Source organism: Podarcis melisellensis, assembly GCF_964234715.1.
Source record: "Podarcis melisellensis genome assembly, chromosome: 5".
Classification (NCBI taxonomy): Eukaryota; Metazoa; Chordata; class Lepidosauria; order Squamata; family Lacertidae; genus Podarcis; species Podarcis melisellensis.
This window is the reverse complement of record NC_138537.1, coordinates 7,418,715-7,443,591: the sequence shown is the minus strand read 5'-3', so window position 1 is coordinate 7,443,591 and position 24,877 is coordinate 7,418,715. Positions and strand designations below refer to the sequence as shown.

Sequence of the window (24,877 nt, the reverse complement as noted above, 5' to 3'; positions counted from 1 at the left end):
CGCGCTCGCTGACCTTCTCTGCCGCCGGCGGCACTGCACGGCCCGGCGTCTGCCTTGCGCTGGGAGGAGCTGAGCGCGTCGCTTGCGCTGCGGGCCCGACGGCTGCTGCTGCTATGGTCGGCTTGCCATAGCAACTCTCCGCGTGCGCTCACTGCGCGCCTCCTCTCCTCGTGGCGCGCTGGGCAGGGAGGGACTGAAGGGCCCGGCCCGCCCAACGGTGGCTCGCATCCCCCCTGGTGGAGCAGCTCGGCATGGCCCACGAGGCGGAGGACCCCGCCGTTCCTATTCCAGCTCCTGGCCGGCTCGTCCGTGGCTGGGTCCGGCGCTAGGAGGCGGCGGCGCCCGCCCGGTCCCTCCGCGTCTCCATCGCCAGCATGAACGTAGCGCTCCAGGATCTTGGCAGCAACGTAAGTAGTGGCGGCAGCTACCGCCTTGTCTTTGCTGCTTTCGGGGAAAGGAGAGCCGGGTCCTCGCCTGTCCGCTCGCGGGTGGGCGGGCTTGTTTTCCTGGAGGGCCGGGCGGGGCAAGCAGGAAGCCCCGCGACGCCGTCGGCCCGCGCGTAATCGCCCCTAGCCACCTGCGCTCCCCAGGCGAAGATGCAAGTAAGCCCCGCGGGAGGGCGGTGGTGATGGTGGGTGGGGGCGAGGAAGGGAGGGCGAAGGGGTGAGAGATGGAGAAATGAACCACCCTCAACTTTCCCCCCTCAGCCCCGCACTCCGCCTCCACCTTTTTAGCAAGGGAAACCTCCATCACCAACCTCTGTAACGGCGCACACAGAGAGACACTTTTCATTCTGGAGGTGGGTGCCAGAGGTGGACGCTGAGTGGTTGTTTCCCATGCCCCCACCCCGGTCCGATCCTGGCTCTGCCACTTAATATCTACCGATCCTGCCAGGTTTGGTCGAAAGAAAAACCCTATGAAGGGATAAGGCAGGGGATCCGATTCGTTTTCTCGTCTGAAGGCGAACCCGCCTCGTTTGCATATCGCCAATTCAAGAACGGAATCGTGGCCGCCGTTAGAAATCCGCTCTTCTCCGAATTTTCCAATGCGGCCCTCCAGCCAAGCAGCGCGTGCAAGAATGCAAATATTGTTGAAGATAACGTGCGTTATATTTGGGGGGGGGGGGGATTGTTTTGTGCATGTTAGGAGAAATTGGAATTAAGATGCTGGTGGGTTTTCCAGAAGGCTGAAAAAATAGCTTTCACAGAGTGATGTGGGAATGTGGGGAACTGAACTTAAGAGTGGGAAAACGAGAGAGCCCCCCAGAAGCCTAAACTGACAAATTCACCCATGCCCTGCTCACAGGTAAAATGTGTGCAGAGGATTGGTGCCTGGGATGCTGTTTCTGTATGTAGCCTTCAATTCCCCCTCCCCAAAGCTGGCAGCTCAGCACCACAGGTTCTGCATCCAAGTAGCATCTTGATCTCTTCGCCAACATTTCGTGGCCCACATCTCAAACAGCATGCTCTCCCCCCATGCACACCCCCTTGCCCACGCCCAAATGTTAATCGCAGGCACGTCCTCCTCCCAAGCACAAATTGCCCTGGTGTTTGTGGCCGGGAGCTTCACAAACAGTCTCCTTTGTTGTTGTTGTGTGCTTTGCCAGGGATGTGTGGGAATGGGGAAGGTACAGTGGTAGAGAATTAGGTGCGAGGAGGGTAGGTGGTAGGGAAGGAGCTTTGTGGCATCAGGAATGTAAAATGCAATGCGTGTTCGAGCTCACTTGGCACCTAATTAGAATAATAGAATTGCAGAGATGGAAGGGACCCCGTGGGTCATCTAGCCCAACCCCCTGCAATGCAGGAATCTCAACTGGATCATACATGACAGGTGGCCCCATCTGACCTCTGCTTAAAAGCCTCAAGGGAAGGAGAGTCCACCACCTCCCAAGGGAGTCTTTGACTACTCTTGTATATTGTAGGAAATCCTGAAGTATCCCATGTGTGTGAGAGAAAGAGAGAGATGGAGAGAGGATAATGAATGGGTGTGAGTGGGGATGGATGGATGAGTGTGTGTGTGTGTGTTCTATGTGAGAATGAATGTGCCGTTGTTACGTGTGAGTGTGGGTGTTCATGTCTCCATTTATATGAATTGGTGGGTGTTCCTATGTATGAATGGGGATGTGTGTAGAATCATAGAAATCATGGAAATTATCGAGTTGGAAGGGACCACGAAGGGAATCCAGTCCAACCCCCTGAAATGCAGGGGTCTTTTGCCCAATGTGGGGCTCGAACCCACGGCCCTGAGATTAAGAGTCTCGCGTTTTACCAACTGAGCTATCCCTCTGTATGAGAGAGTGGATGGCCACACCCACTTTCCACTGGCCCCAACCACCACTGTCATGTGACTCCCAGAAGGCTAGCCACAAGGAAATGCCCCACCCCACCCCTGTCCTAGAGTGTACAGTTGGCTCATGCAGTGGCCTGGCCTGCCCCTATGAGTCTTGCACGACACCCTATGCCAAGCACTGCCAGTGTTCTGGAGCCCTTTAGCACATGTGCAAAAAGGTGAGACTGTCATGGGCACACACACACCCCCTGCAACCAGCACACGCCACACCCTTCTCTACTGCCACAACAGGATGTTCCCAAGCCCTGTTTCAGCTGTGGGGAGGGGATCCCTGTGGGCATGGGCAAGCCCTGCCCTATGCTGTCTTGCAGCTCCTCGCAGCAAAGGAAGGATGGCAGCCGCAGGAGACCTGCCATGTTTCTAGAGAAGCTTGTCTGCCGCGATTCGCCTTCTTGTGGGTGAGCTTTGAAGAAAGCACAAGCTCCCCCTGAAAGAACCCAGTTTGCTGAGGGTGGGGACGACGACTGTGAGAAAACAACTGTTCTGTTGGGCAAACACAACGGGCAAAAAGGGAAGATTGAGATCAGGTGTGGGAATTTGGAAGGAAAGCGAGTAGCTTAATTTTCATTGGCCTTTTACTGGCAAGGGAAGGAAGGAGTCGAAGAAATACAAACCACAAGAGAAGGGGCAAGAGGGAGAGATGCAGCCTTGTCGAGTGGGGGGGGGGAGGAGAATGGATCCTTCATTTCCCTGCCCCCAGGAGATGGGCATCCCTCAAGCTGGTAGAGTGGGTGGCAGGGTGGGGATGCCCATTTCCACTGGCAACATATTGGCGAGGCATATGCCGAGATGCCAACGGTTCGCTGGAACCTTCCTTTGCCGACTCTTGTTTTCCTTTGCCTGCCAACTGTTTGTTCATCAGAAAACTGAGCGTGGCTCCTGATTCAGCAAGGTGTTTGTATATTTGCAAAGCCTTGCACACGGTGCTACGTGAAGGTGACACTTCCTTGGGCCTTGGCTCCTTGCCATTTGGATGCTGAGGACGCAAGGGTTGAAAATGTAATCTCTCTTTTTTCAAAAAAAGAAAAAGAAAAACAAAAACAACAGCACTGGAATGGAAAGGTCATGGCTGTGAGGAGGAAAGCAAGTCATGTTTTCCATCTTCCGGCATCCCTGAGGCTGCAGCAGGCTTGGAAACCCAGAACTCTGCACATGGACGAGAGCTATGTCCACATTTTGGTGCAGGGTTTCCCAAACTTGATGAATTTACTAACCTGCCATCAACCCCCAACCCAAATTCTTAGGGATGTGAATGAAATAAAGCTAAGAAATGCCAAAATACAATCGGCATTTATCACTCGTCACCATTGCTAGGATGTAAAAACATGTAAAAACAAAACAAAAACAAGGAATACCATTGCCTTGTGGGATCATCTCATTAAGCACAGAGATTCTTCGTTGGCAAGGAAGGTGCATCAGTGGCTTCATTCCACTGATACTGATGGGCATCCAGTTCAATTTGTCTACACTGATTGGCAGCAGTTCTCCATAGTATTAGGAAGCGTTCTCTCTCATCTCTTCCTGGAGATGCTATAAGTTGAACTTGGGACCTTCTGCATGCAAAGCAGATGTCTGCCACTGAGCTGTGACTCTTCCCCTTTATTTCGGAGGCTCCTCCTTCTCCTCCTCCTCCTCCTTCTTGCACTATTCCTCTCCAATGCCCTTTTTGAACCCCTGGGGCTTCATTTACCCTCTGCAAGACCTGTCAACCCCAGGGAAGAAATCTAACAAGGCCTGCCTTTGTCCACACTGCTGGAACTGACAGGTGCTGCGCTGCAAGCCTGACGTGGTATTTCGATACATGCCAGCAGCTCTTCCAGGGGCCAGGGCACAGAATTGCACACCACCAGCAACCTGAATAAATCAACGCCCAACTAGATTTGGGGACCAAACAGAATCGAGAAGAACTTGGTATTAAAAGAAACAGCAGATGGACTCCTGACCTGAGCAGCTTGAACCACCTAGCTGTGTGTGTTGCAGAACTTTGGGTTAACTGTAAGAGGTTTAATGTAGAAGGTTGTCACCTCTGTGATGAACAGTCATGAACCACGTTAGCATTCAGAGCTCCTTTTGATTCCATTGCTTCTTTTGATTCCATCCTGCTGCATGACTCAGGCATAGACAAACTCGGCCTTCCAGATGTTTTGGGACTACAACTCCCATCATCCCTGACCACTGCTCCTGTTAGCTAGGGGTGATGGGAGTTGTAGTCCCAAAACATCTGGAGGGCTGACTTTGCCAATGCCTGGCATGACTGCTCTCTACAGCTGGTGGTATGCCGCTGTTCAGTTTTTATCCAAATTTGACTTTTAAGAATCTCCTTCCCTCAAAGGAGCCTACCCCACCCAACTGTTGCATTTTTCAACCCTAGTCACTAGTTCTGGGTATTGGGTATGTTTCTGGATGTGGAGAAAGGCCAGTCCAGAGCAATGACTCTGAGGGTCATCAGGTCCAACCCCCTGCGATGCAGGAATCTCAACTAAAGCAACCATGGCAAATGGCCATCCCTCCTCTGCTTAAGAACCTGCAATGAAAGAGAATCCAACACACTCAATACAGCAGGCTTCCTCAACCTCGGCCCTCCAGCTGTTTTTGGCCTACAACTCCCATGATCCCTAGCTAGCAGGACCAGTGGTCAAGGATGATGGGAATTGTAGTCTCAAAAATCTGGAGGGCCGAGGTTGAGGAAGCCTGGAATACAGAATAGCATCGTGCTCCTTGAACCTGCTCTGGGAGACAGTGGGCTCTAATTGCTCTAAAAGAAATAAACTGCAGTGGCTGCAATGTCTTTTCTTAAAGACACAAGGGGGCAGTGTATCATTGCCCTCCATAGGGCACCTAGAATCATAGAATTATAGAGTTGGAAGGGACTCTGAGGGTCATCTAGTCCAACCCCCTGCAATGCTAGAATCTCAACTAAAAGCATCCCTGACAGCTGGCCATCCAACCTCTGCCTAAAAACCTCCAAGGAAGGAGAGTCCACCACCTCCCAAGGTAGTCTGTTCCACTGCCGAATAGCTCTTGCCAGCAGAAAGTTCCTCCTGATGGCTAATCAGATCTCCTTTCTTGTAAGTTGAATCCGTGGGTTAGGGCCCTACCCTCCAGAGCAGGAGAAAACGAGCTTGCTCCATTTTCTATTTGACAACCCTAGAAATATTTGAAGATGGCTATCGTATGTTCTCTCAGTCACCTGTTTCCCAGGCTAAACAATCCCAGCTGCCTCAACCGTTCCTCATAAGGCTTGGTTTCCAGATCCTTGATCTTTTTCTCCTTTTTTTTTTTTTAGCCAAACCCCACTTGAAAAATGTGCCTCTCTCTTCCCTGGGGCAGACAGAATTCTAGCTTACAGTCTTGGGTGCTCTTGCCCTCCTTGCAAGAACCATGACATCCCTCCATGGGTCTCTGTTCTCATTGGCTGCTGCATGCATAAATAGATGGTTCTCTGATGCTGGTCCTTTAGGGACGCCCAAGAATATTTGTTTCCCTACGAACCTCCTAGTTTTCTTACTATCCAGTCATGTTAGTCTGTTGCAGCAAGATCAACAAAGAGTCTTAAAATGCTAACGAAATGTGTTATGGCGACAAGCTTCAAGTTTTTGCGTGGACAAGAGCCCACTTCAGCAGATGCAGGAAGCGCAATCCTCAAATATAAATACGTATTTTACATGCATATTGTGGTGGCGGTGAATTGTAAGCAGTGAGGTCAGAGGGAAGAGAAATGGAAGAAGTACTGATGCTGGCAATTCAATTATAACTGGATTCAGAAGCAGCCAATGTGCTGGTATGGTGCCACACCCCTGTCCAAAACTGCCACTCGCTGGTGCAGCACAGCAGTGAAACCAGGGCTATGCAACCACTCTGGTGGTGGAAGCAATCTGGCATTTCTACTGGTGTGTGATGCATCCCATCCTCTTACACAAGCAATGACACTACTGCAGCAGCCTCTCCTGGCTAGAATGCATGCAAGACAAGCGCAGCGACCCTTTTACAACAGCACTGGTAGGTGACAGAACCATCTCCTTGGCAGCAGTGCTGAGTTAATGAACACCTGTGCTGGGAAAGGAAACCGTTGTCTTGATTTAGACCCAAACGAATGGAGTTGAACGTCTCGATGAATTGTAATTCTGCAGTTTCACACTGCAGCCTCCCTCTGAAATCCATTTGTTCATATTATGGTCAACTTAAGGTCAGTCTCTGAATGCCCTGGTTAAAAAGAAATGTCCCCCTACTGGTTTATGAATATTGCTACTTCAGACATCAGGTTTGTGCCCACTGATTTAAGTAAACTTCTGTAGAGAAGCAGGAAACACAGCAACTTATGAATGCTTAAATTTGCTTGCACCTGATATTTTTTTGAGAATAACTGTGATACTGGATGAGCTACTGTTTTGTCCTCAGTTATAGGCCTGTGCCTGTTTTTCATGAAAACATGTCATTTGATACCTTGAGATCCACTTGTTGTTTTTCTTGCTTTCGCCTGTCCTGTTTTCCTAGCCCTTATTATCTCTGGAGAGAGAACTGCAAATCCATGGGGCAGTGTCAGATGGCACCTTGGGACCCCCCCCTCCCCAGCTCCTAAACCTCTCGTTGCTAGTCAATTTCTCCTATCTGCAAGATCTCAGATCATGTCAGCTCACATTTCACATTCTGAAAGGCTGAGGGCCCTATATAAAGTTTCCTCGGACCCTCCAAGTATCCCTATTTTCCAGGGACATCCTTGATTTAGGAGAAGCCATCCCGGTTTCTGATTTGATCCCAGAATGTCCCACTTTTCCTTAGGACGTCCCTATTTTCATCGGAGAAATGTTGGAGGGTATGGAGTTATCTGACCCCCAGGCAAAGAAGATAAGTAACTATACAACTTTTAGGAGACATCTGAAGGCAGCCCTGTATAGGGAAGTTTTTAAATGTGTTACTGTGTTTTTATATATGTTGGAAGCTGTCCAGAGTGGCTGGAGCAACCCAATCAGAAGGGCAGGGTATAAATAATAAAATTTTTCTTGTTATTATTATGGGATAGGACATCCCTATTTTCATCAGAGAAATGTTGGAGGATGTGCTTTTTGATACCCTTTTGCATCAAGCATAGACAAAGTGTGTCAAGAGGAGAACTTTGTGGTCTGTCTCCAAAGGGACTTGATGGCTTAGTTCCTTTAAAAGCAGGTTCAAGCAAGCTGCTTGTACCCCTTCCCTCCCAAGCTTTATTTTTCAGAGAATAATAGGAACTTTACAACCACACAAGTCAGCCAGGTTAACAGCACAACCTTTCCTATGAGGCACAGGTGTCAGCTAAAAAGGTCATGTGGTTTTCAAGCAGAATCTGGGTCAGAGGAACTTATGCTGACCCCTTCAACTCTGCCTAATGTTAGGGCCGGCCCTGGTCCTGCTTTCCCCTAAATGTCTTTGGGAGGGGGACAGGGCCTGTGAGCACACTTACGTCTCATTCTTCCCTCCCTCACTTAGGTGGTTGGGAGGCTAAAAAGGGACAACTCCACGTCTACTAGCAAAAGCTTCTTCAGAAGAAGGATGAGATAAAAGTAGTTAATTAGAATGACAGCCATCCCTCCCTCCCAATATTAGTACAAATTAACACTAACATAAATTGTTAATCGTATTCATTAATATTAGTAAACCGGGGCAATTTTAAATCTCTCCTTCCCATGACTCATCACTGCTTGCATGTGGTTAACTGCTTGGGTGTGCGTGGACCGGGTGATTTTTCTGCATATTCCTCCTGAGGGGGAAATTGGCTGAGACCCGTGGAAAGCTAGTGCCAAGGAGTGACCTAAAATGTCCTCAACACTGAGGGCAGATTTCCTGCGCTGCCCCTCAGCTATGCCCTCTCAGGTCCCTTTCCCTTTCAAGCCACCTTTGCTTGTCTCCATCTCGGCTGGTTCCTTAGTGTGGCACCTTTCTGCTTATATGGGAAGTTCCAGCATGGTGGGTTGAGGAGAGGTGCTGAGAGAGGAGGAGAAAGAGGAGGCCCCGGCAGCCGTGATGGTGTTGCTAGGGGACAGAGCCTTGGGTTGCCAAGGAATGGAGGATAAGCCTCTCTCTCGGAAGCAAGTGTGACACTTGTCGGGGAGACAAAAGAGCCAGCAAGACAGCCATGACAACCTGAGGAAGATAAAAGGGCTCTCAGCTTGTGAGGCCCTGCTGGGCTTCCCTCTTCACCAGACTGGCACCTAGACCTGTGCATTTGGCATGGACTGGGTGCAAACGACCCCTCTGGGCCAGCCACCATGCACAGCAGGGGAAATGAAAACTCCCAGCACACCTGAGGCCTTTAATTTACTGGAAAGGGCCATCATCTTCAGAGATGAGAAATTACGTGTCTGTTTCAGCTGGGGAGCGAGGAATTCTGGGAGGTTCTGCAAGCGATGGACACCATGGAAGTAAAGAGGGTTGCCAACTGACCTGGGGTGTGTGTGGGTGTGACCTTCTGCTCTTTTGAGAAGCAGCCCGAGATGCAGATACTAACGAAGGAAACTTTTAATGGCATAGAGATAGAAACAATAGAAGTTGGATGGGACCTCAAGGGTCATCTGGTCCGCCCAGAGCTTTTTTCAGCTTGAATTCACTGAAACTCAGTTCCGGCACCTCTCAGGTGGGTGCCATTGCCGAGACCATATAACACCGGTCTTGAGAGACCTACAATGGCTCCCAGTATGTTTCCGAGCACAATTCAAAGTGTTGGTGACCCAGCCACATGGGCGGCGTATAAATAAATTATTATTATTATTATTGAACAAGGGAGGTATTAATAGTGAATTCTTCTGACACCTCTTTTTCTAGAAAAATAGCCCTGGGTCTAACCCGGCCACCACTTCCACCCGCAATGCAGGAATCTCAACGAAAGCATCCATGACAGATATCTGGCCATCCAACCTCAGCTTAGAAACCTCTGACATGATCTAATTCCTGCAGTTATTAAATGCAAAGTTTCAGGGGCAGATTCAAAAGTTGGCAATCGTAGAAGTGGAGCAGCAGCTGTGGAACTGCCTGCACACGCGACTTACTCAAACAGAAGGACCAAATTTAGAAACAGCAAATTATGAGAATGCAGTGTGAGGAAGCATAGATTGATAAGTGTTGTTTTGGGTCATTTATTTTGAATATAGAATTTGAATTTTCTTCCTACTTAATTTGAATAGTGACCCCCACCCCAAACAGCCCTGCTCTCTGCTACATGCCTGTCCTGAGCTGCCGTCAATGGTTGGCAAAGATTAGATACCTTTAAAAGCGCATGTGTTTTGTGTAAAGAAAATAACTTTATCTATAACAGAGAGAGAAAATGTGTTGCCACTTTTAAAAAATAGAAGTTATATCCCTTGGACTGCTGCATGACTCAGCCACTGCCTCTTTCTCCATCATTGCATCTCCAAACTCAAAAACGCAGCATCTGTTGAATTTCTGCCTGTTACTTAAGAGTGTGAAACGTCTGTCAGGAGAAAATGTGGCAACCCTGCATTTCTAGAGTAGACAGACCTGTGCTGTTCTTACTGTTTTCCCACACAGCTGCATTTTCAGTTTTGGATTGTTCCTTGGCCAACGGATGGTCCGGGAATCACCATGTTTTTACATGAGTTTTTACATGTCCTTTTATTTCAAATGCATCTCTGGGTTATTTGTAGGGCATAGGAATTCATTCATATTTTTTTCAAAATATAGTCCAGTCCACCACATGGTCTGAGGGATGGTGGATCGGCCCACGGCTGAAAAAGGTTGCTGACCCCTGGTCTAGACCCATTAAGATTTGCATTCCTTCAGCTGAACAAAGTGGTTTCAAAACAGAATAGCTGAGTGCGAAAGGAGATATCCCGTGGACAAAGGCACTCAGAGCTCAGCTGCACTTCAAGATGTGCCATGCATTTCATCACGGGAAATTAAGTTGCAATCCAGTATGCAAAAGCTTGTTTTAATGAACACCGGGCAGGGGGAGGGACAACAAAAATGAATCTCAAGTCCAGAATTTAATGCCAAGCAAGTGTCGTAGAGGCTTGGTTATCTGCACTTCTGAGTTCCCTTGACAGAAAACCCCGTAATTAAACTACAACTCCCAGGGTTCCATTGATGAAGACTGGACTATGAATGGCATCGTGTTGGCAGTACCGACGGAGCCTTAATGGAGTTGGTGCTGCCTGCGAGCAATTTTTCCAGCAATTAGCATCTCTCTCTCTCTCTCTCTCTCTCTCTCTCTCTCTCTCTCTCTCTCTCTCTCTCGGTTTCCCTCTTCAGATGGCGGAGTATAAGCGAGCTATGTTTCAGGACGACGAAGCAGCAGACACGGCCGGAGATGGAAGCATCTCTCCTGACAGCGTGGAGGTAGGGTAGACCGGGCCTTTCCCAGGTGCTTGAGCAATCTGTGCAAGGCTCTTGGAGAGCATCCCTGTGTCGTCCCAGAGGACCTGCCCCTGCTCCCGCCTGGCAGCACAATTACTATATTAAATTAATAATAAAGGCATTGTCTCTGCTGCCTACGTAATTACCGTACCAAAGCCAGTTGCCGAGCCTGAACAGAGGGAGGTGGTAGGAGGTAGGAGATAGATGAGCAAAAAGGCTATTTCTGAAGGGAAGCTCTTTCGAAAGAGCTTGCATAAAGGACACAGGCAGCAGCTTTGCCAAAACCTTTCATTGCCCTCCAGAGTCACCGATATTACCAGTGATTTATGATTATGCCTTTAATCCTCAAGAGAAGCCAGGGAGATTTGTCTTATGGGGCAAACTTAATAGTCTCAGCTACAATGATCTTATTTTGGATGATATGGTTGCTTATGTATGAAATAATTAAAAACCAGATGGGCGCGATAAACTGCATTTAAGGTACAGGTAACTTCAGAGCAGGCATGGGAGGGAGGGAGGAAGACAGATAGACTTTTTAAAAAAAGGCAACTGTAAAAACTACTGGGGGAAAATAGTGTGAACATTTTTAAATGCCATTCCTAAACTCATTTGCTAGCTCTGTTGAAATCAGTGGGGCTTACTTTTGAGTAAATGTGCACAGGATTGTGTAGTAGATTTTCGTTGGGATCCAGAAAAGGTAGCACCACGCATACTGAAATTGTCTCATGGTGCCCAGAAAAGCTATACACTTTGAAATTTGGAAGAAATTGTGGTGGAAATATAATTTATTATCTTTAAGCTAATCATGTTTTTTTTAAAAAAAATAGATTATGTATAGAGGTAAAGTTTATGTGTTAGGGTTTTTATTAAAGCTTTTCATAATATGGTAAGGTACTGGAAACAAGAGACAAAGGCAAAAAGAAATACAAAAGGGGGAAAAAGAAGCAAGAAAAAGAAATGAAAGAGAGAAGAAAAGGAAAAGAAGGGAAAGGGAAAGGGAAAAGAAGCAATAAAGAAAGATAAAAAGGACTGCCATTTTCCCATCTGCCGGTTGCATAAATAAAAGTTATTTAAGAGGTTTATGACAGGCTTTTGCCATATTAAACTTCAGTGGTCAGGAGCTGTCTACCTCTGATTATGGGGGGCTGGGGGCAGTTCACAGAGGACTCTTGCCTCCCGCATGACCGGCCAGTGAAGTTCCCACAGTTCTGGCCCAGCTTTCCACAACCTGGTGCTCTCTATAGGTTTTTGGACTCCATCTCCCATCAGCCTCAGGGAGAATGGCTCAGGGTTGGCCATCATCCAGCAGCATCTGAAGGGCACCAAATTGGTGGCAGCTGGTCTGGTCATTATTAGAGCCAGAGATTAATCTTTTGGGATGATCCAATAAAGGCAGTTCTTACATTCTTATTCTTCCCCTTTTTATTTACACGTTCCAGGACTAAACCCTGGAATTTGAAACAAGGAGTGTGCCTGAGTCTTAAGGCAGCGGTTCCCAAAACCTTTCCCCATGGATCACTTGAAAATCGTGGAATGTCTTGACAAACCACTTAATAGGGTTTTTTTTTGCTAGTTGTAGAAATTGCAGTGCACTATGCCTGATGTTTGGTTTTCAATTGTATGTTTATCGCTTCTTTATTTCTTTGTATTTTGTCGTATTGCACTTTGAATTCAAACGGTAGTCCCAAGACAATACAGCCTAGGCGCTAAAAGAAGCAGTACAAATGCAATTAAAAATCTAGGTGATTATTTAATGCGACGGAAATGTGCCATTTCCTGGTTTCAGCAACAAATTCACAGACGTGCTGCATGAAAGAAAATGTAATGAAAATGATATACAGATGGTACATGACCCCAGTTAAACTTGCCAAAATATACCATTCGTCTGATAACAAATGTTGGAAATGTAAAGAAAATGAAGGAACATTCTTTCACCTCTGGTGGACTTGCCCTAAAGTGAAGGCCTTCTGGGAAATGATATATAACGAGTTGAAAAAGGTGTTTAAGTATACCTTTACCAAGAAACCAGAGGCCTTTCTTCTGGGCATTGTAGACCAGAAGGTGCTAAAGAAAGATAGAACATTTTTCATGTATGCAACAACAGCAGCAAGGATACTACTTGCTAAGAACTGGAAAACTCAAGATCTACCCACACTGGAAGAATGGCAGATGCAACTGATGGACTATATGCAACTGGCGGAGATGACTGGCAGAATCCGAGACCTGGGAGAAGAAAGGATTGAAGAAGATTGGAAGAAATTCAAGACCTACCTGCAGAAACATTGTGACTTAGTGGAATGTTAAGAAGGATGCTTGGTTATAAATAATTGGCCATCATTAAAATAGATTAAGAATTGATATTTAAGCATGTGGTCATAGATTTGGAAATAAGATGATAATTTGCTTGACAAAAATTATTAAAGATGCAAATGGGAGCGGGAGGCGTGAGGAAGCTCAAGAATATTATGAAACTTTGTTAAAACAAAGCAATAATGTTCATTATTATTGTATTTTCTTATTAAAAAACCTTAATAAATATTTATTAAAAAAAAAACAAATTCACAGACGTGCTGCAGACCACTTGAAGGAACCTCATGGAGGATTGGTGGTCCACAGACCACAGCTTTTGAGAACCCCTGCCTTAAGCCTTGTCTACAGGAATTTTCTCTCTCTCTTTCAGAGGTTTTATGTGCATTCATTTAATGCACCTGATACTCAAAAGTTACATTGCTTCTGTTCACACCGGCATTGTACGTGTGGGTTGCTCACAGAGGAAGGAGATGGTTGGTCTGGTTCAGACATCACCAACATACCCCTCCAACGAAAGGGTATATGTGCACAGCTTTGAACCCCAGCAATGCAGCAGTGGCCTTCTCGGTGGCCGCTCCCAGACTTTGGAGCTCTCTCCCTGGAGACACCAGATAGGCTCCCTCCTTGTTGTCCTTTTGCCGGCAGGTGGAGACTTCCTTGTTCCAACAGGCTGTTGGGAACTGACTCTTTTTATTGAAAGGGCTGGTGTTGCACTGTTTTTATTATACAGTGGTACCTCGGGTTGCATACGCTTCAGGTTACAGACGCTTCAGGTTACAGACTCCGCTAACCCAGAAATAGTACCTCGGGTTAAGAACTTTACTTCAGGATGAGAACAGAAATCATGTGGCAGCGGTGTGGCAGCAGCAGGAGGCCCCATTAGCTAAAGTGGTGCTTCAGGTTAAGAACAATTTCAGGTTAAGAATGGACCTCCAGAACAAATTAAGTACTTAACCCGAGGTACCACTGTAATCATTTGTAAGTTTTAAATGGGTCATTGTTTTTTGTTTTGGTATGCATATACTTTTGATTCTATCCATGTTCCATTGTTTTTCAATGATTGTTTTTAATGGTTCTTGTTTTTATCTGCAAGCTGCCTTGAGTCCTATGAGGGGAAAAGGCTGGGTATGGAATGATGATGATAGGGCAGGGGGATCTATTATTCAATAAATTTATTCAGAGCTCTCTGCCAGTATTTCTTCTTCCTCTTCTTATTCTCTCCCTCTCTCCCCCTCTCTCATTTCAAAAGGCAGTGTTGATCCTGCAACCCACCGTAGGTCCTCAACCCACCGAATGAAGCTGTGGATGCCAAGGACTGAACCTGGGAACTTTTAACATGCCTGCCCTGCCACTGAGCTCTGTCCCCTCCAGAAAAAGGGATGGCAGACAACTTCCCTCCTTCCTGGAGAGGCCTTAGCCCATGGGTGCTCCATGTGAATGCCAGGGTGGTGCTGCTGGTGAGAAAGGCTGGTGTTGTCAGGTATGTCACTGCCCCCTGGCAGTGATGGGCCACCAACACGCAGGACCTGGGAAACTTCCTTATATTGAGTCAGACCATTGATCCATCTAGCTCAGCATTGTCTACACTGACTGGCAGTGGCTCTCCAGGGCTTTAGGCAGGAATCTTAGAATTGTAGAGTTGGAAGGGTCCTCCAGGGGCCAACTAGTCCAACCCCCTGCAATGCAGGAGTCAGCTAAAGCAGTCCTGACAGATGGCCATCCAACCTCTGCTTAAAAACCTTCAAGGAAGGAGAGTCCACCGCATCCCAAGCGAGTCCATTCCACTGTTGAACAGCTCTCACAGTTCTTCCTGATCTTTAGTTAGAATCTCTTTTCTTGTTACTTTTGGTCCGAGTCCTGCCCTCCAGAGCAGAAGAAAGCAAGCTTGTTCCCTCTTCCATTTGACAGCCCTTGAGATATTTGAAGATGGCTATTATACCTCCTCTTTTCCAGGCTCTACATACCAGCTCCTTCAACCGCTCCTCATAAGGCTCATAAACCTCATAAGGTTTCCAGACTCTTGATCATCTTGGTTGCCCTCCTCTGCACACCTTCCAGCTTGACAATATTCTTCTTAAATTGTGGTGCCCAGAACTGAAGACAGTATTCCAGGTGTGGTCTGACCAAAGCAGAATAGAGTGGGACTATGACTTCCCTTAATCTGGACACCATACTTCTGTCGATGCAGCCTAGAAGACCATTAGCTTCTTTGCTGCTGCATCACATCGTTGAGTCTTCCAGTCCTCGCTGGAGACACCAGGGATTGAACCAGAGACCTTCTGCTTGCAAAACAGAGGCTCTACCACTGAGCTGTGGCCCTTTCCCCTAGCAGAGGAGTCCAGGGACACATGTCAGCAGTTCCAGCCCTTGAGATCAGAGGTCTTCAAGCAGAGGCAGGGCAGAGGGATGTTTTCCTGTGCTGAGCAGAGAATTGGGCTTCCAAGGCCTCTTCCAATCGTGATGCAATGCTCTGTCTGAGGCTTTGCTGTCCGTGGAGACAGTTCACTTCTCCAGCTGATTTTAATAACCCATCCCACCTCTCCTTGCCCTTTTCTTCTTTTCATTACCTGGTTCCATTTTTGCTTCCTTTCCAGGTGGGCTTCAGGAAAAGCGATGGCCCCCTGCTGAGTCGCCTGGGCTCCCGAACCCAAATCAAGCTGGTGCTCTGTGCCGTCTCTCTCTTCGTGGTATTACTGCTGCTGCTGAGTTCGGTCATTGCTATGGGCATCCAGTACAGTAAAGGTAAGTGAGGTGGTCTCAGGAACTGGGCAGAGGATGAAGGGTGGAGACCGTCTCCCCAGCCTGACTCTTCCAGAGAAGAAGAAGACAGTTCAGAATCACAACAGAGGTTTGAGGGAGATCACAGCTCAGAGGAAGAAGAGGTGGAAAGTTGGGAGATAATGGGAGTGGAGGAAGAGGCAGAGCCGGAACAGCTGGCTGACAGAACCCAGCAGGCCTTAAAAGTAGGAGAGCAAAGGGCCCTCAGCACCACCTGTAAAGAGATGATGAATGAGGAAGTGGGAGAGGAGGGGATGGGATATTTACTCGAGACAAAAGGCTACATTCCAAAGCCTCTCTCTGTAAATACAGTCATACCTCAGGTTACAAATGCTTCGGGTTGCACGATTTTGGGTTGTGCACCACGTTGAACCCAGAAGTACCAGAACGGTTACTTCCAGGTTTCGGGGCTTGCGCATGCGCAGAAGCACTAAATTGTGCTATGCGCATTTGCAGAAGCAGCGAATCACAACCCACACGGGTCACGGGTTGCAAACACTGCGGGTTGCGAACGTGCCTCCCACATGGATCACGTTCGCAACCCAAGCATCCACTGTATTGAATAAAAGCAGATGGTGAGGACTTTCCCTTGTCTTATCCATTCCTGGCAACCTGCCATGGGGGCTGGTTCCTCTGCCGCCGGTCAGTTGGTGTGGCCACAGTGGACTTGAGCATCCTCCACGAGCCGCATATCACCCTCCACCCCATTTGGACCTGCAGCAATTAAACATCCCGGGTCTGCTGGGAAGCAAAATGGCAAGGGGCAGGTACAGAAACTGAGTGCATGGGAGGGAGAGCTGCAAGATTATTCCTTTAAGTCAGGGGATTTTGAACCACCTACGTTCAGGGATTCTTTTGGACATTAAACTTTCCACTGAGGAATCTGCGCAGCTGCTTCTTGCTGCAGGAAAAACACCGTCCGCTTTGTTCAGAGTCACGGGTCAGACCTGTACGTTACTATTAATATTTATTTATTTGCAGGTCTTTAAGCCCCTTTGAAACGAAGAGTTACTGGCTCTGTGTATAATAACAAAAATAAGATAGGAAATATCACAACTCAGTAAACTAAAGGCAATAAAAGCATTTCTACTACTGAGAGTGTCTTTAGTTGCCATCTATGCGCTTGTCTCATTTCAGTTGGTAACTGATTCCAGAGGGCTTGGAGCTGCAACACTAAAAAGCCAATTTCTAGTGCATAATAGTTATTGATACAGCATGATTAGCGTGCACGGCACTTCCAAGAGGACAGATTCCTGCCCTGAGGAGCTTACAATCTAAAATTCAGCACAGGGAAACAACAGCAAATGGGGAGGGAATGGAGTCAGGAGCAATTTATGACTGCTTCATTTGTTCATGCTTAGGCTGAGTTGCTGTTGCCTGAGCTAACCAAGCGACCACCGTGAAGTGGCTGTAAATTGTAGGGGGAAATTGGCAAAGGCGGTCTTTGGAGCAGGGCTGGCTATAACCTTTTCACCACTGGGCCACACCTTTTGGTATCTGTGACATCATTTGTGGTGGCACGTTTTTGCCTGGGCCAAAATAGAGCTGAGCCACCCGTGGTAAATTATCGCTGCCCCCTTGCCGTTGTGCCCTGGGAATCCTCACAATGCGATGCACGGCCATGCCAGGACTTCCTTCCCCCCCCCCATGGCACAGAGTGGGGTGAATGACACATGGCGAGCACTCTTCCAAGTTATGGCAAGGGCTGAAGAAAGAGGTCTTCTTTCTCGGTGAGGCATGCTGCCTGACGCGTGTTTGTGTGCTCCTTCCAGATCCCTCGCACACCACTTGCCTGACTGAAGCTTGCATCATTGTGGCCGGCAAAATCTTGGAGGCCCTGGACCGAGAGATCAACCCCTGCGATGATTTCTACCAGTACGCATGTGGGGGCTGGATCAAGCGGAATCCACTGCCCGACGGGCGTTCCAAATGGAGCACCTTCAACAGTATCTGGGACCAAAACCAGGCCATCATGAAACACCTGCTAGGTGAGGTGCTCCTTTCCACACACACACACACACACACACACACACACACACACACAAAATCTCTCTTCTCTGAGCCACCTTTTAATTTCAGCATTGGAGAAGGAAGGTTCCCTTTCGGGCAGCTGGTTTATTGAGCATCTGTCCTGACTTGTTTTCGCAAAGAATGCAGGGTTCTGCCTTATTTACTGAGCACTAACTTTGATCTGTTTGGGAGGTTAGCTGATATTGGGCCAAGCAAATGTTATCCCATACTTTGCAGTGCATTTCCCCAGAGTCTGATGCGGGGTGGGGGGTGGGGTTGGAGGGGGGGGGAGTGAGTTTGTTGCACAAGAGAGCCAAACCTTTAATTGAGCAACCTGAATTGTAGGCACCAACCATTTTAGGCGCATTCCAATGGATGCGCCATCGAGTGGGTCCTTTTAGACCTGGAAAAGGGCAGAATGGGGGGCGTATGGGGTTGGGGCACTTAAGCATGTTCCGCTGATGTGCGCGGGAGCCAGGAACACAACCTCCACACTAGATGGTTGTCACATGTATTATATTTGTATCCCAGCCTTTTCCCCCTAGGAACTCAAGGTGTGATAAGCAATTCTCCCCCTCTCCATTTTAGCTTCAGAACAACCCTGTGAGGTAGGTTTGGCTGAGAAACAGTGACTGGCCCAGGGTCACCCAGTGGGCATCATGGCTGAGTGAGGGATTAAACCCTTCTCTCCCAGGTCCTAGTCCAGCCCTGCAACCATTACACCACACTGGTTTCTGGTAGGTTAGACCATGTTGACCAAGCGGTTATTCTTCTGCACCTTCTAGTGCATTTTCCTGCCACTTCCCTTCTTGCAAAAGTGCTCCAAATCAACTTTAATTGCAGGATCTGGATTTGCTGGTATGTGACTGAATCCTGCCCCAAAATAGTGGCAACTTGGAAGCACCTGCCCCCCACCCCAAGCATTGAAATATCTTGAGATGCTGGGAACCAGGAAACTTGCCACTCTCTCATCAACTGTGTGCTTTCCTTGGCAGAGAATGCAACTTTCAACTCCAGCAGTGAGGCAGAGAGGAAGACCCAGCGCTATTACTTGTCTTGCCTTAAAGAGCAGAAGATTGAGGAACTGGGTTCCCAGCCGTTGATGGAGCTCATTGAGAAGGTGAGCCTGGCAGGGAAATGGGTGCAAGCAGAATGTACAGAGAAGGAGGGAAGGTCTCATTCCAGCATGTGAGAACTGGCCCTCTTTTTACTCCTGCCACTGGGCTGGGCTGGGTATGAAGTGAATGAATGGCAGTTGCCATGTTAGCACCAAAAGAAGGATAGAAGAAATGGGAACTCTCCCTGTGTTGGTTGCTTTTTGCAGCAAAAATCTACAAAGTTTAATCATTATGGTCTAAGCTTTATAGACTAGACTTCATCAGATGCCTGAAGTGTACTCTTGAGTTGCAGTTGTGTGTGTGTGTGTGTGTGTGTGTGTGTGTGTGAACACACACACAAACACAGTGGGATGAAAGTGAGGAAATGAAATGTGAAAAGTGCAGACAGTGACAATTCAGTTAGAGCTCAAATGGATCCAAACAGCAGCAGATGCAAAATTCACCCTCCTGGGAATCGCTGCTTTCATTTCTAGTTGTCAGAGGTCCAGGAGAAAAACATTGGGAAGGCGAGGCAGAATTTAGTGAAATCACAGAAGCCAGAAAAACAAGGCAGGGGAGGATTTGCAGGAGCTTTGGGTTGTTAGCAACTTGCGTAGCTCTTTCCTTCTTGTTACTGGAGATTATGAAATGACTATTTAAGAAATTTGTATACCATCATTTGCCCTACAAAGTCCAGGGTGGTGAACAAGAAGTGTAAACAACTAATAACACAACGCTAAAATATCTATAATAAAATCCATAATATTAACAATAAAATGAGGCAGCAAGCAAGAACAAACAGCAAGTTAAGGAAAGACACGCTTTAAAATGCCAGGGGATATTATTATTTTTAATCTTAGCATGGGGCAGAAAAAATGGAAATGCCGGTGTCATTTGGGTTGGGCATTCCGTATGCAGGATGCCATCGCCTTGCATTGCACCCTTCTGATGAAGGAGGCACTTATAAAAGAACTTCAGCAGGTGTGATCTCAAAATGCAGGCAAGATGCTGGTGGCAATTTCTCTCTTGTTCACCTTACTCTCTGCATCCTCCTTCTCTTCCCCCACCCCCAAACTCCAGATTGGAGGCTGGAACATCACCGGCCCATGGAATCAGAGCAACTTCATGGAAGTCCTGAAACTGGTATCGGGAACGTACCGGGCTTCTCCATTCTTCACCGTTTTTGTGGGTGCTGATTCCAAGAGCTCCAACAGCAACATCATCCAGGTAAGCCCCGCTACCTGAGAGAGCATTTCTGTGCAAAAGGAGCTTGGAGGAGGGAAATCTCTATCGGCATCCTGATCTCATCAGGAAGCACCATAACTCCATAGCAGAGCCTCTGCTTTGCATGCAGAAGGTCCCAGGTTCAGCCCCCCAGGTAGGGCTGAGAATGTACCTGAAACCTGGGAGAGCTGCTGCCAGTCTGTGTAGACAGCACTAAGCTGGATGGGCCTATGGTCTTACCAGCACAAGGCACCTTCCTTATCTCCCTCTCCTGTGCTATAGGGAGCTAGAAGGAGCTGTAGGGGAAGCTAAGGGCTGGGTATTCTGCCGCATAGACTCACTGGTTCCCTTTTGTACATGGCAGCTGGACCAGTCAGGACTTTTCTTACCATCGCGGGATTACTACCTGAACAAGACAGCCAACGAAAAGGTAAGGTGGTCTCAGTCTGCACTAGGTACCAACCCCTGCCTCTCACTTTGGGTCATGCACACTTCCACTTGTCTTGCAGCTTTCCCCTGGAGAAACCTTCTCTTTACTGGTGAATGAACACTGATCAGTTTTTCTGTGGTTCAACACTCATTCCAATTCAATGGTAAACAGTGAGTTTCCCCAGGGAAAGTGGTGGGGAGCACGAAAAACCTCTCGGGCCCTTGCCTAGGAAGCACATGACAAGTGTAAAACCTCTTGGATCCATGTTTTCTAGGCAGAAGGAAAGCTGAAGGGTGGATGAGCCCTCGCTCTCTCACTCTCACGAAAGCTGAGTTCTAGCAACATCTGGAGGGCAGCCAGTTCTCTGCCAATGCTTTAGTAAATAAATACCCTGCTCCCACCGACTCTGAAATGGTCTGCTTTTCGTCATTGCTAGTCACATTTACCAATAAATCTTTGTTCTCCAGCCCAGTGAGCTGCTTGCGCAATAGGTCTCTGCTGGCTCTGTTCAGACCCTGAAAATTATTTTATTTTTGGGGGGTGGTGCCTCCTTCTTCTAAGGCAAGTGTCAAAATGCTTTCTGAGGTGAGGATGGGCGGGACAGACCCCTTTGGTTGACATTCTCAATAGCTGCTCATTGGTAAATCGAGTTGGCAAATAAAGCACAGATACTTGAGGATAAGCAGAGGTGCCTATTCCTTTCTGTATACCAGGGCTACTGTGCATGAATATTAGTTTTATTAATATTGATTAGGGCGGAATTTGGTGACGCACCATGACGAATGTTTCGTCTGAGCAAGGATTGCAGCTTGCTAGACAGAGCGACCTCTTCTTTCCTCTCCACAAGCTGTTCTCCCAACTACCCCCCAGCCAATTTTGGCGGGGAGGAAAAGCCCCACTCTGCAAGTGGAAGTCCTTACGACGGGTGTTAACTGACGGAGTTGGTTCAGTGAATGCTGCCCTTTAAATATTTATATAGCACCACATGTAAGTACACTGCACAATTATTCTTATATCCCTCCTTTCCTCCAAGAAAGCTTAAGGAAGCACATAGTGTCTTCTCTCCCCCCCCCCTTTCACCCTCACAACAGCCCTGTGAGGTAGGTTAGGCTGAGAGACATTAACCTTCCTCAAGTCTCCCAGTGAGCATCATGGCTGAGTGGGGATTCGAACCCCCAGGACACCACCTGACGCTCTTAAGCACTAAGCCACATTGGCTCTGCAAAGGTCAATGCTTTACAAAGAACAGGTGTGTGACAAGTCCCTGCCCCAGGCAGATTACTATCCAAAAATAGACACAAGAAGCCAGCAGAAGGAGGAAAGAGAAACGGAAGCAGCAGCAAATAGGGAAAGAAAAATGGGATCATAAACAGAATCATAAAATCATAAACAGAATAATAAAATTGTACAATTGCAGAGTTTGAAGAGTCATCTATCCCATCCCCTGTCTCAGCTAAAGCATCTATGACAGATGTGTGGGACTCATCTGACCATTGGCCATGTGGCTGATGGGAGTTGGGGCCCAACAAAATCTAGAGGGCAGCAGCTTCCCCCTCCTATCTTTCACAATTTGACAGGTGAGATATTGTCAGTGGCCTGCCTTGTTGAGCATCAAGCAAAGCTGTAAGTGTTGCAAACTTCAGCTGGTACAGCTAGATGATTAGCTGGGACTGTGTTCATGGTATCCCTTTAGAGCATATTCGAAGAACATTTCTTTCCCCTCCACCCCTCAAAGAATTCTGGGCCCTGTTGTTCTCTAAGGGCTTCTGGGAACTGTAGCTCCCTGAGGGGTAAATTACAGTGCCTAGAATTATTTGGCGCTTTGAATGTGCTTTAAAAGTACGGTGTGTGCACAGATCTCTACGCATGGAATGTAGTTAAAACTACGTTGGCGGTGTTAAAACAGCCCTGCTGGCTTCCAGTATGTTTTCACACACAATTTCAGAAATGCTGGTTTTAACCTTTATAGCCATTTCAAGCTTAGGAACTGGGAATCTGAAGGAAGCCCACAATCGTGCCTGGGTGCTGGGGGTTGGGAGACTGCTATTAATGATTATTTTATTATTGCTCTGTCTGTTCTTATGCTTGTTCTTATGTTTGTATTATTGATGCTCCGTAAAATGTGTTCTTAATGTTGCACACTGCTCTGGAATCTTTCGATAAAGGGTGGTGCCATATATAAATTGAATAAATCATCATCATCATCATCTGTGGAAGCTATTCTATCAGTGCCCTTAATGTCAGGGAAGAGGTGGGTGGCAGCAACAGAGTGGTGGGGCTTTTCAGTTTATGAAACACCCTCCCTGAGAAATTTGCCTGCTGTCAGTTCCATTCCATTCTAGGCACCAGGTCAAAATAAGTATTTTTACCTGGGATTTTAATTGAGCACCGATGGTGACGGTTATGCTGCTGCTGAGCTTGTTTCCTGCAGCGTTTTATGGGCATTTCACCTGGTTTTATGCTGCCTTGTGCTGATTTTTTTTAAAAAAACCATTATGCTTTATGGTTTTGTTGTTTTGGGAGCTTGGTGTGAGTTTTTTTGTCACCTTGAAGCAGCTTTGTGAATTTTTGGCTAAATTGAAAGATGGTAGAACAGGTACTTTAAATGGAGAAATAAATGCCATCTAGCATGTCTCAGCAGCTATCAGAAGCTAGAAGCTTGCTTTAAGCAAACAAATAAACTGCTTAGATTCTCTGGCTGGGGCAGAGATTCTGTGCCCAAACAGAATTGTAGCAGCAGCATTATTATTGTTGTTGTTATTGTTATTATTAATTATTATTAATAATAATAATTTCTGTACATTTCAAGGTAAATTAAATGGAAAAGATAGGTGTGAAGAGAAAGGGAATTGATGCAGAGGCCAGGACAACTGGTGGGGAACTCAGCACAGCACTTTGGTCCATCCCAGGGGTCTCCCTCACCCCTCATGGGCCAAGTGTGACAGGTGGGTAATTCTGCCCACCTGCCAATCACACCAGATGTCACAATGACATCAGGTGACTTTTCTTTTTGCCTGCAAGGGCCTTCAGAAGCCCCTTTCAAAGCACTGGCTTCAAACATGACAATCATCTAACTGGCAGAGCCTGCAAGGACCTCCGGTAAGGGTTGGGCAATAAAGCATTTTGCAAACACTGACAGCTAGGAGGCCCACCCCCAGATGTTTTCATAGCAGAGAGAAGATGCTTCGAGAAGCACCTCTGGTTGCTCACCGCTGGAGGCAGCCATGTGCAGAAACGAAAATAATTTTATAGTATTATTATTATTATTGTTATTATTTTATTAACATTACACATGTGTTTAAAGTGCTTGACTTGTGTTATTCAGAAGTAATCTTTACAACAGCCCTGCAAGACAAGACAGTGTTGGTGGAGGTGGAGGCTGTTGATTCAGAGGAGTTTGCCTGAGCTCACCTAGCAAGCACATGGCAGGGGCAAGATTCAAACTGGTGACTTCCTCATTCATAGCTCCATCTCTTTAGCCACCTGCACTGCACCAGCATAGATCCTCATTCCACCCCCACAGCTCCTGACACTTCAGTCCCAAACAACAAAAGATTTAAGTTTTAAAAGATTTCAGTTTTGGAGGTGTGCCATCATTCCTCATCCTGGTGAAAGGAGGAGAACAAGTTTTTGAAGTGGAGATTTTTATCCCAGACATTAACCGATTGCATTGGGGATGTGTGTGTGTGTTTTTAATATGTGCAGTTGTTTTCATTGCTTTGTGGGATTGCTTAGGGATGTTTCATGTGAAGGGATTCATAAATAATAGCAATAAGGTTGGGGGAGGCAGTGGCAGCCCAGCCTAAAGCTCCTTAGCTTCCATAGTTTGAAAAAGGTGCTGGATAAGATAAGCGCTGAGCAGGGAGGAAAGGTGGCCTGTTGCTGCTGTCGCCTTTTGTTCTCCTTGGCTGGCGAAATTTCCTGGAATCACCCAGGTGCTTTGCACCCTCTCTGGCAGGTGCTGGCTGCTTACCTGGACTACATGGTGGAGCTGGGAATGTTGCTGGGCGGGGCCAGAGCTTCTACGGAAGAGCAGATGCAGCAGGTGCTGGACCTGGAGACCGAGCTGGCCAACCTCACCGTCCCCCAAGACGAGCGGCGGGACGATGAGAAAATTTACCACAAGCTGAACATCGCCGGGCTGCAGGTGGGACCTGCCTGGATAAGGCCCTGGGGAGGAGCGGATCTGGCGGGGAGGGGTCTTGTTCGGTCTCTTGGTTTGGTCCTGGCTCTAAATGGGATTCTTTGGCAGCTGGGGACATCTTGCGTAATTTGAGCAGAGAGAGGTGGGGTCATTCCTTGGGCCAGTGATGGCTAGCCTGTGGCCTTCCAGGCA

General features: G+C 47.4%; 1 protein-coding gene across 3 annotated transcripts in view; it reads left to right on the top strand.

Moving 5' to 3' along the window:
• The first annotated feature begins 145 nt into the window (after positions 1-145).
• Positions 146-24,877, top strand: part of ECE2 (endothelin converting enzyme 2) — a 46,135-nt gene continuing 21,403 nt past the window's right edge. Inside the window, exons 1-9 of one of the 3 annotated variants that reach the window (XM_081910950.1) lie at positions 433-602; positions 708-799; positions 10,588-10,674; positions 15,597-15,744; positions 17,553-17,768; positions 18,786-18,910; positions 19,968-20,114; positions 20,476-20,541; positions 24,500-24,688. In XM_081910950.1, coding sequence (XP_081767076.1) covers positions 10,588-10,674; positions 15,597-15,744; positions 17,553-17,768; positions 18,786-18,910; positions 19,968-20,114; positions 20,476-20,541; positions 24,500-24,688 — 978 coding nt within the window. In that variant the 5' untranslated portion in view covers positions 433-602; positions 708-799. Of the gene's footprint in view, positions 408-432; positions 603-707; positions 800-10,587; positions 10,675-15,596; positions 15,745-17,552; positions 17,769-18,785; positions 18,911-19,967; positions 20,115-20,475; positions 20,542-24,499; positions 24,689-24,877 lie in introns of those variants that run through there. The other 2 variants (XM_081910948.1, XM_081910949.1) reach the window with 2 other exon arrangements.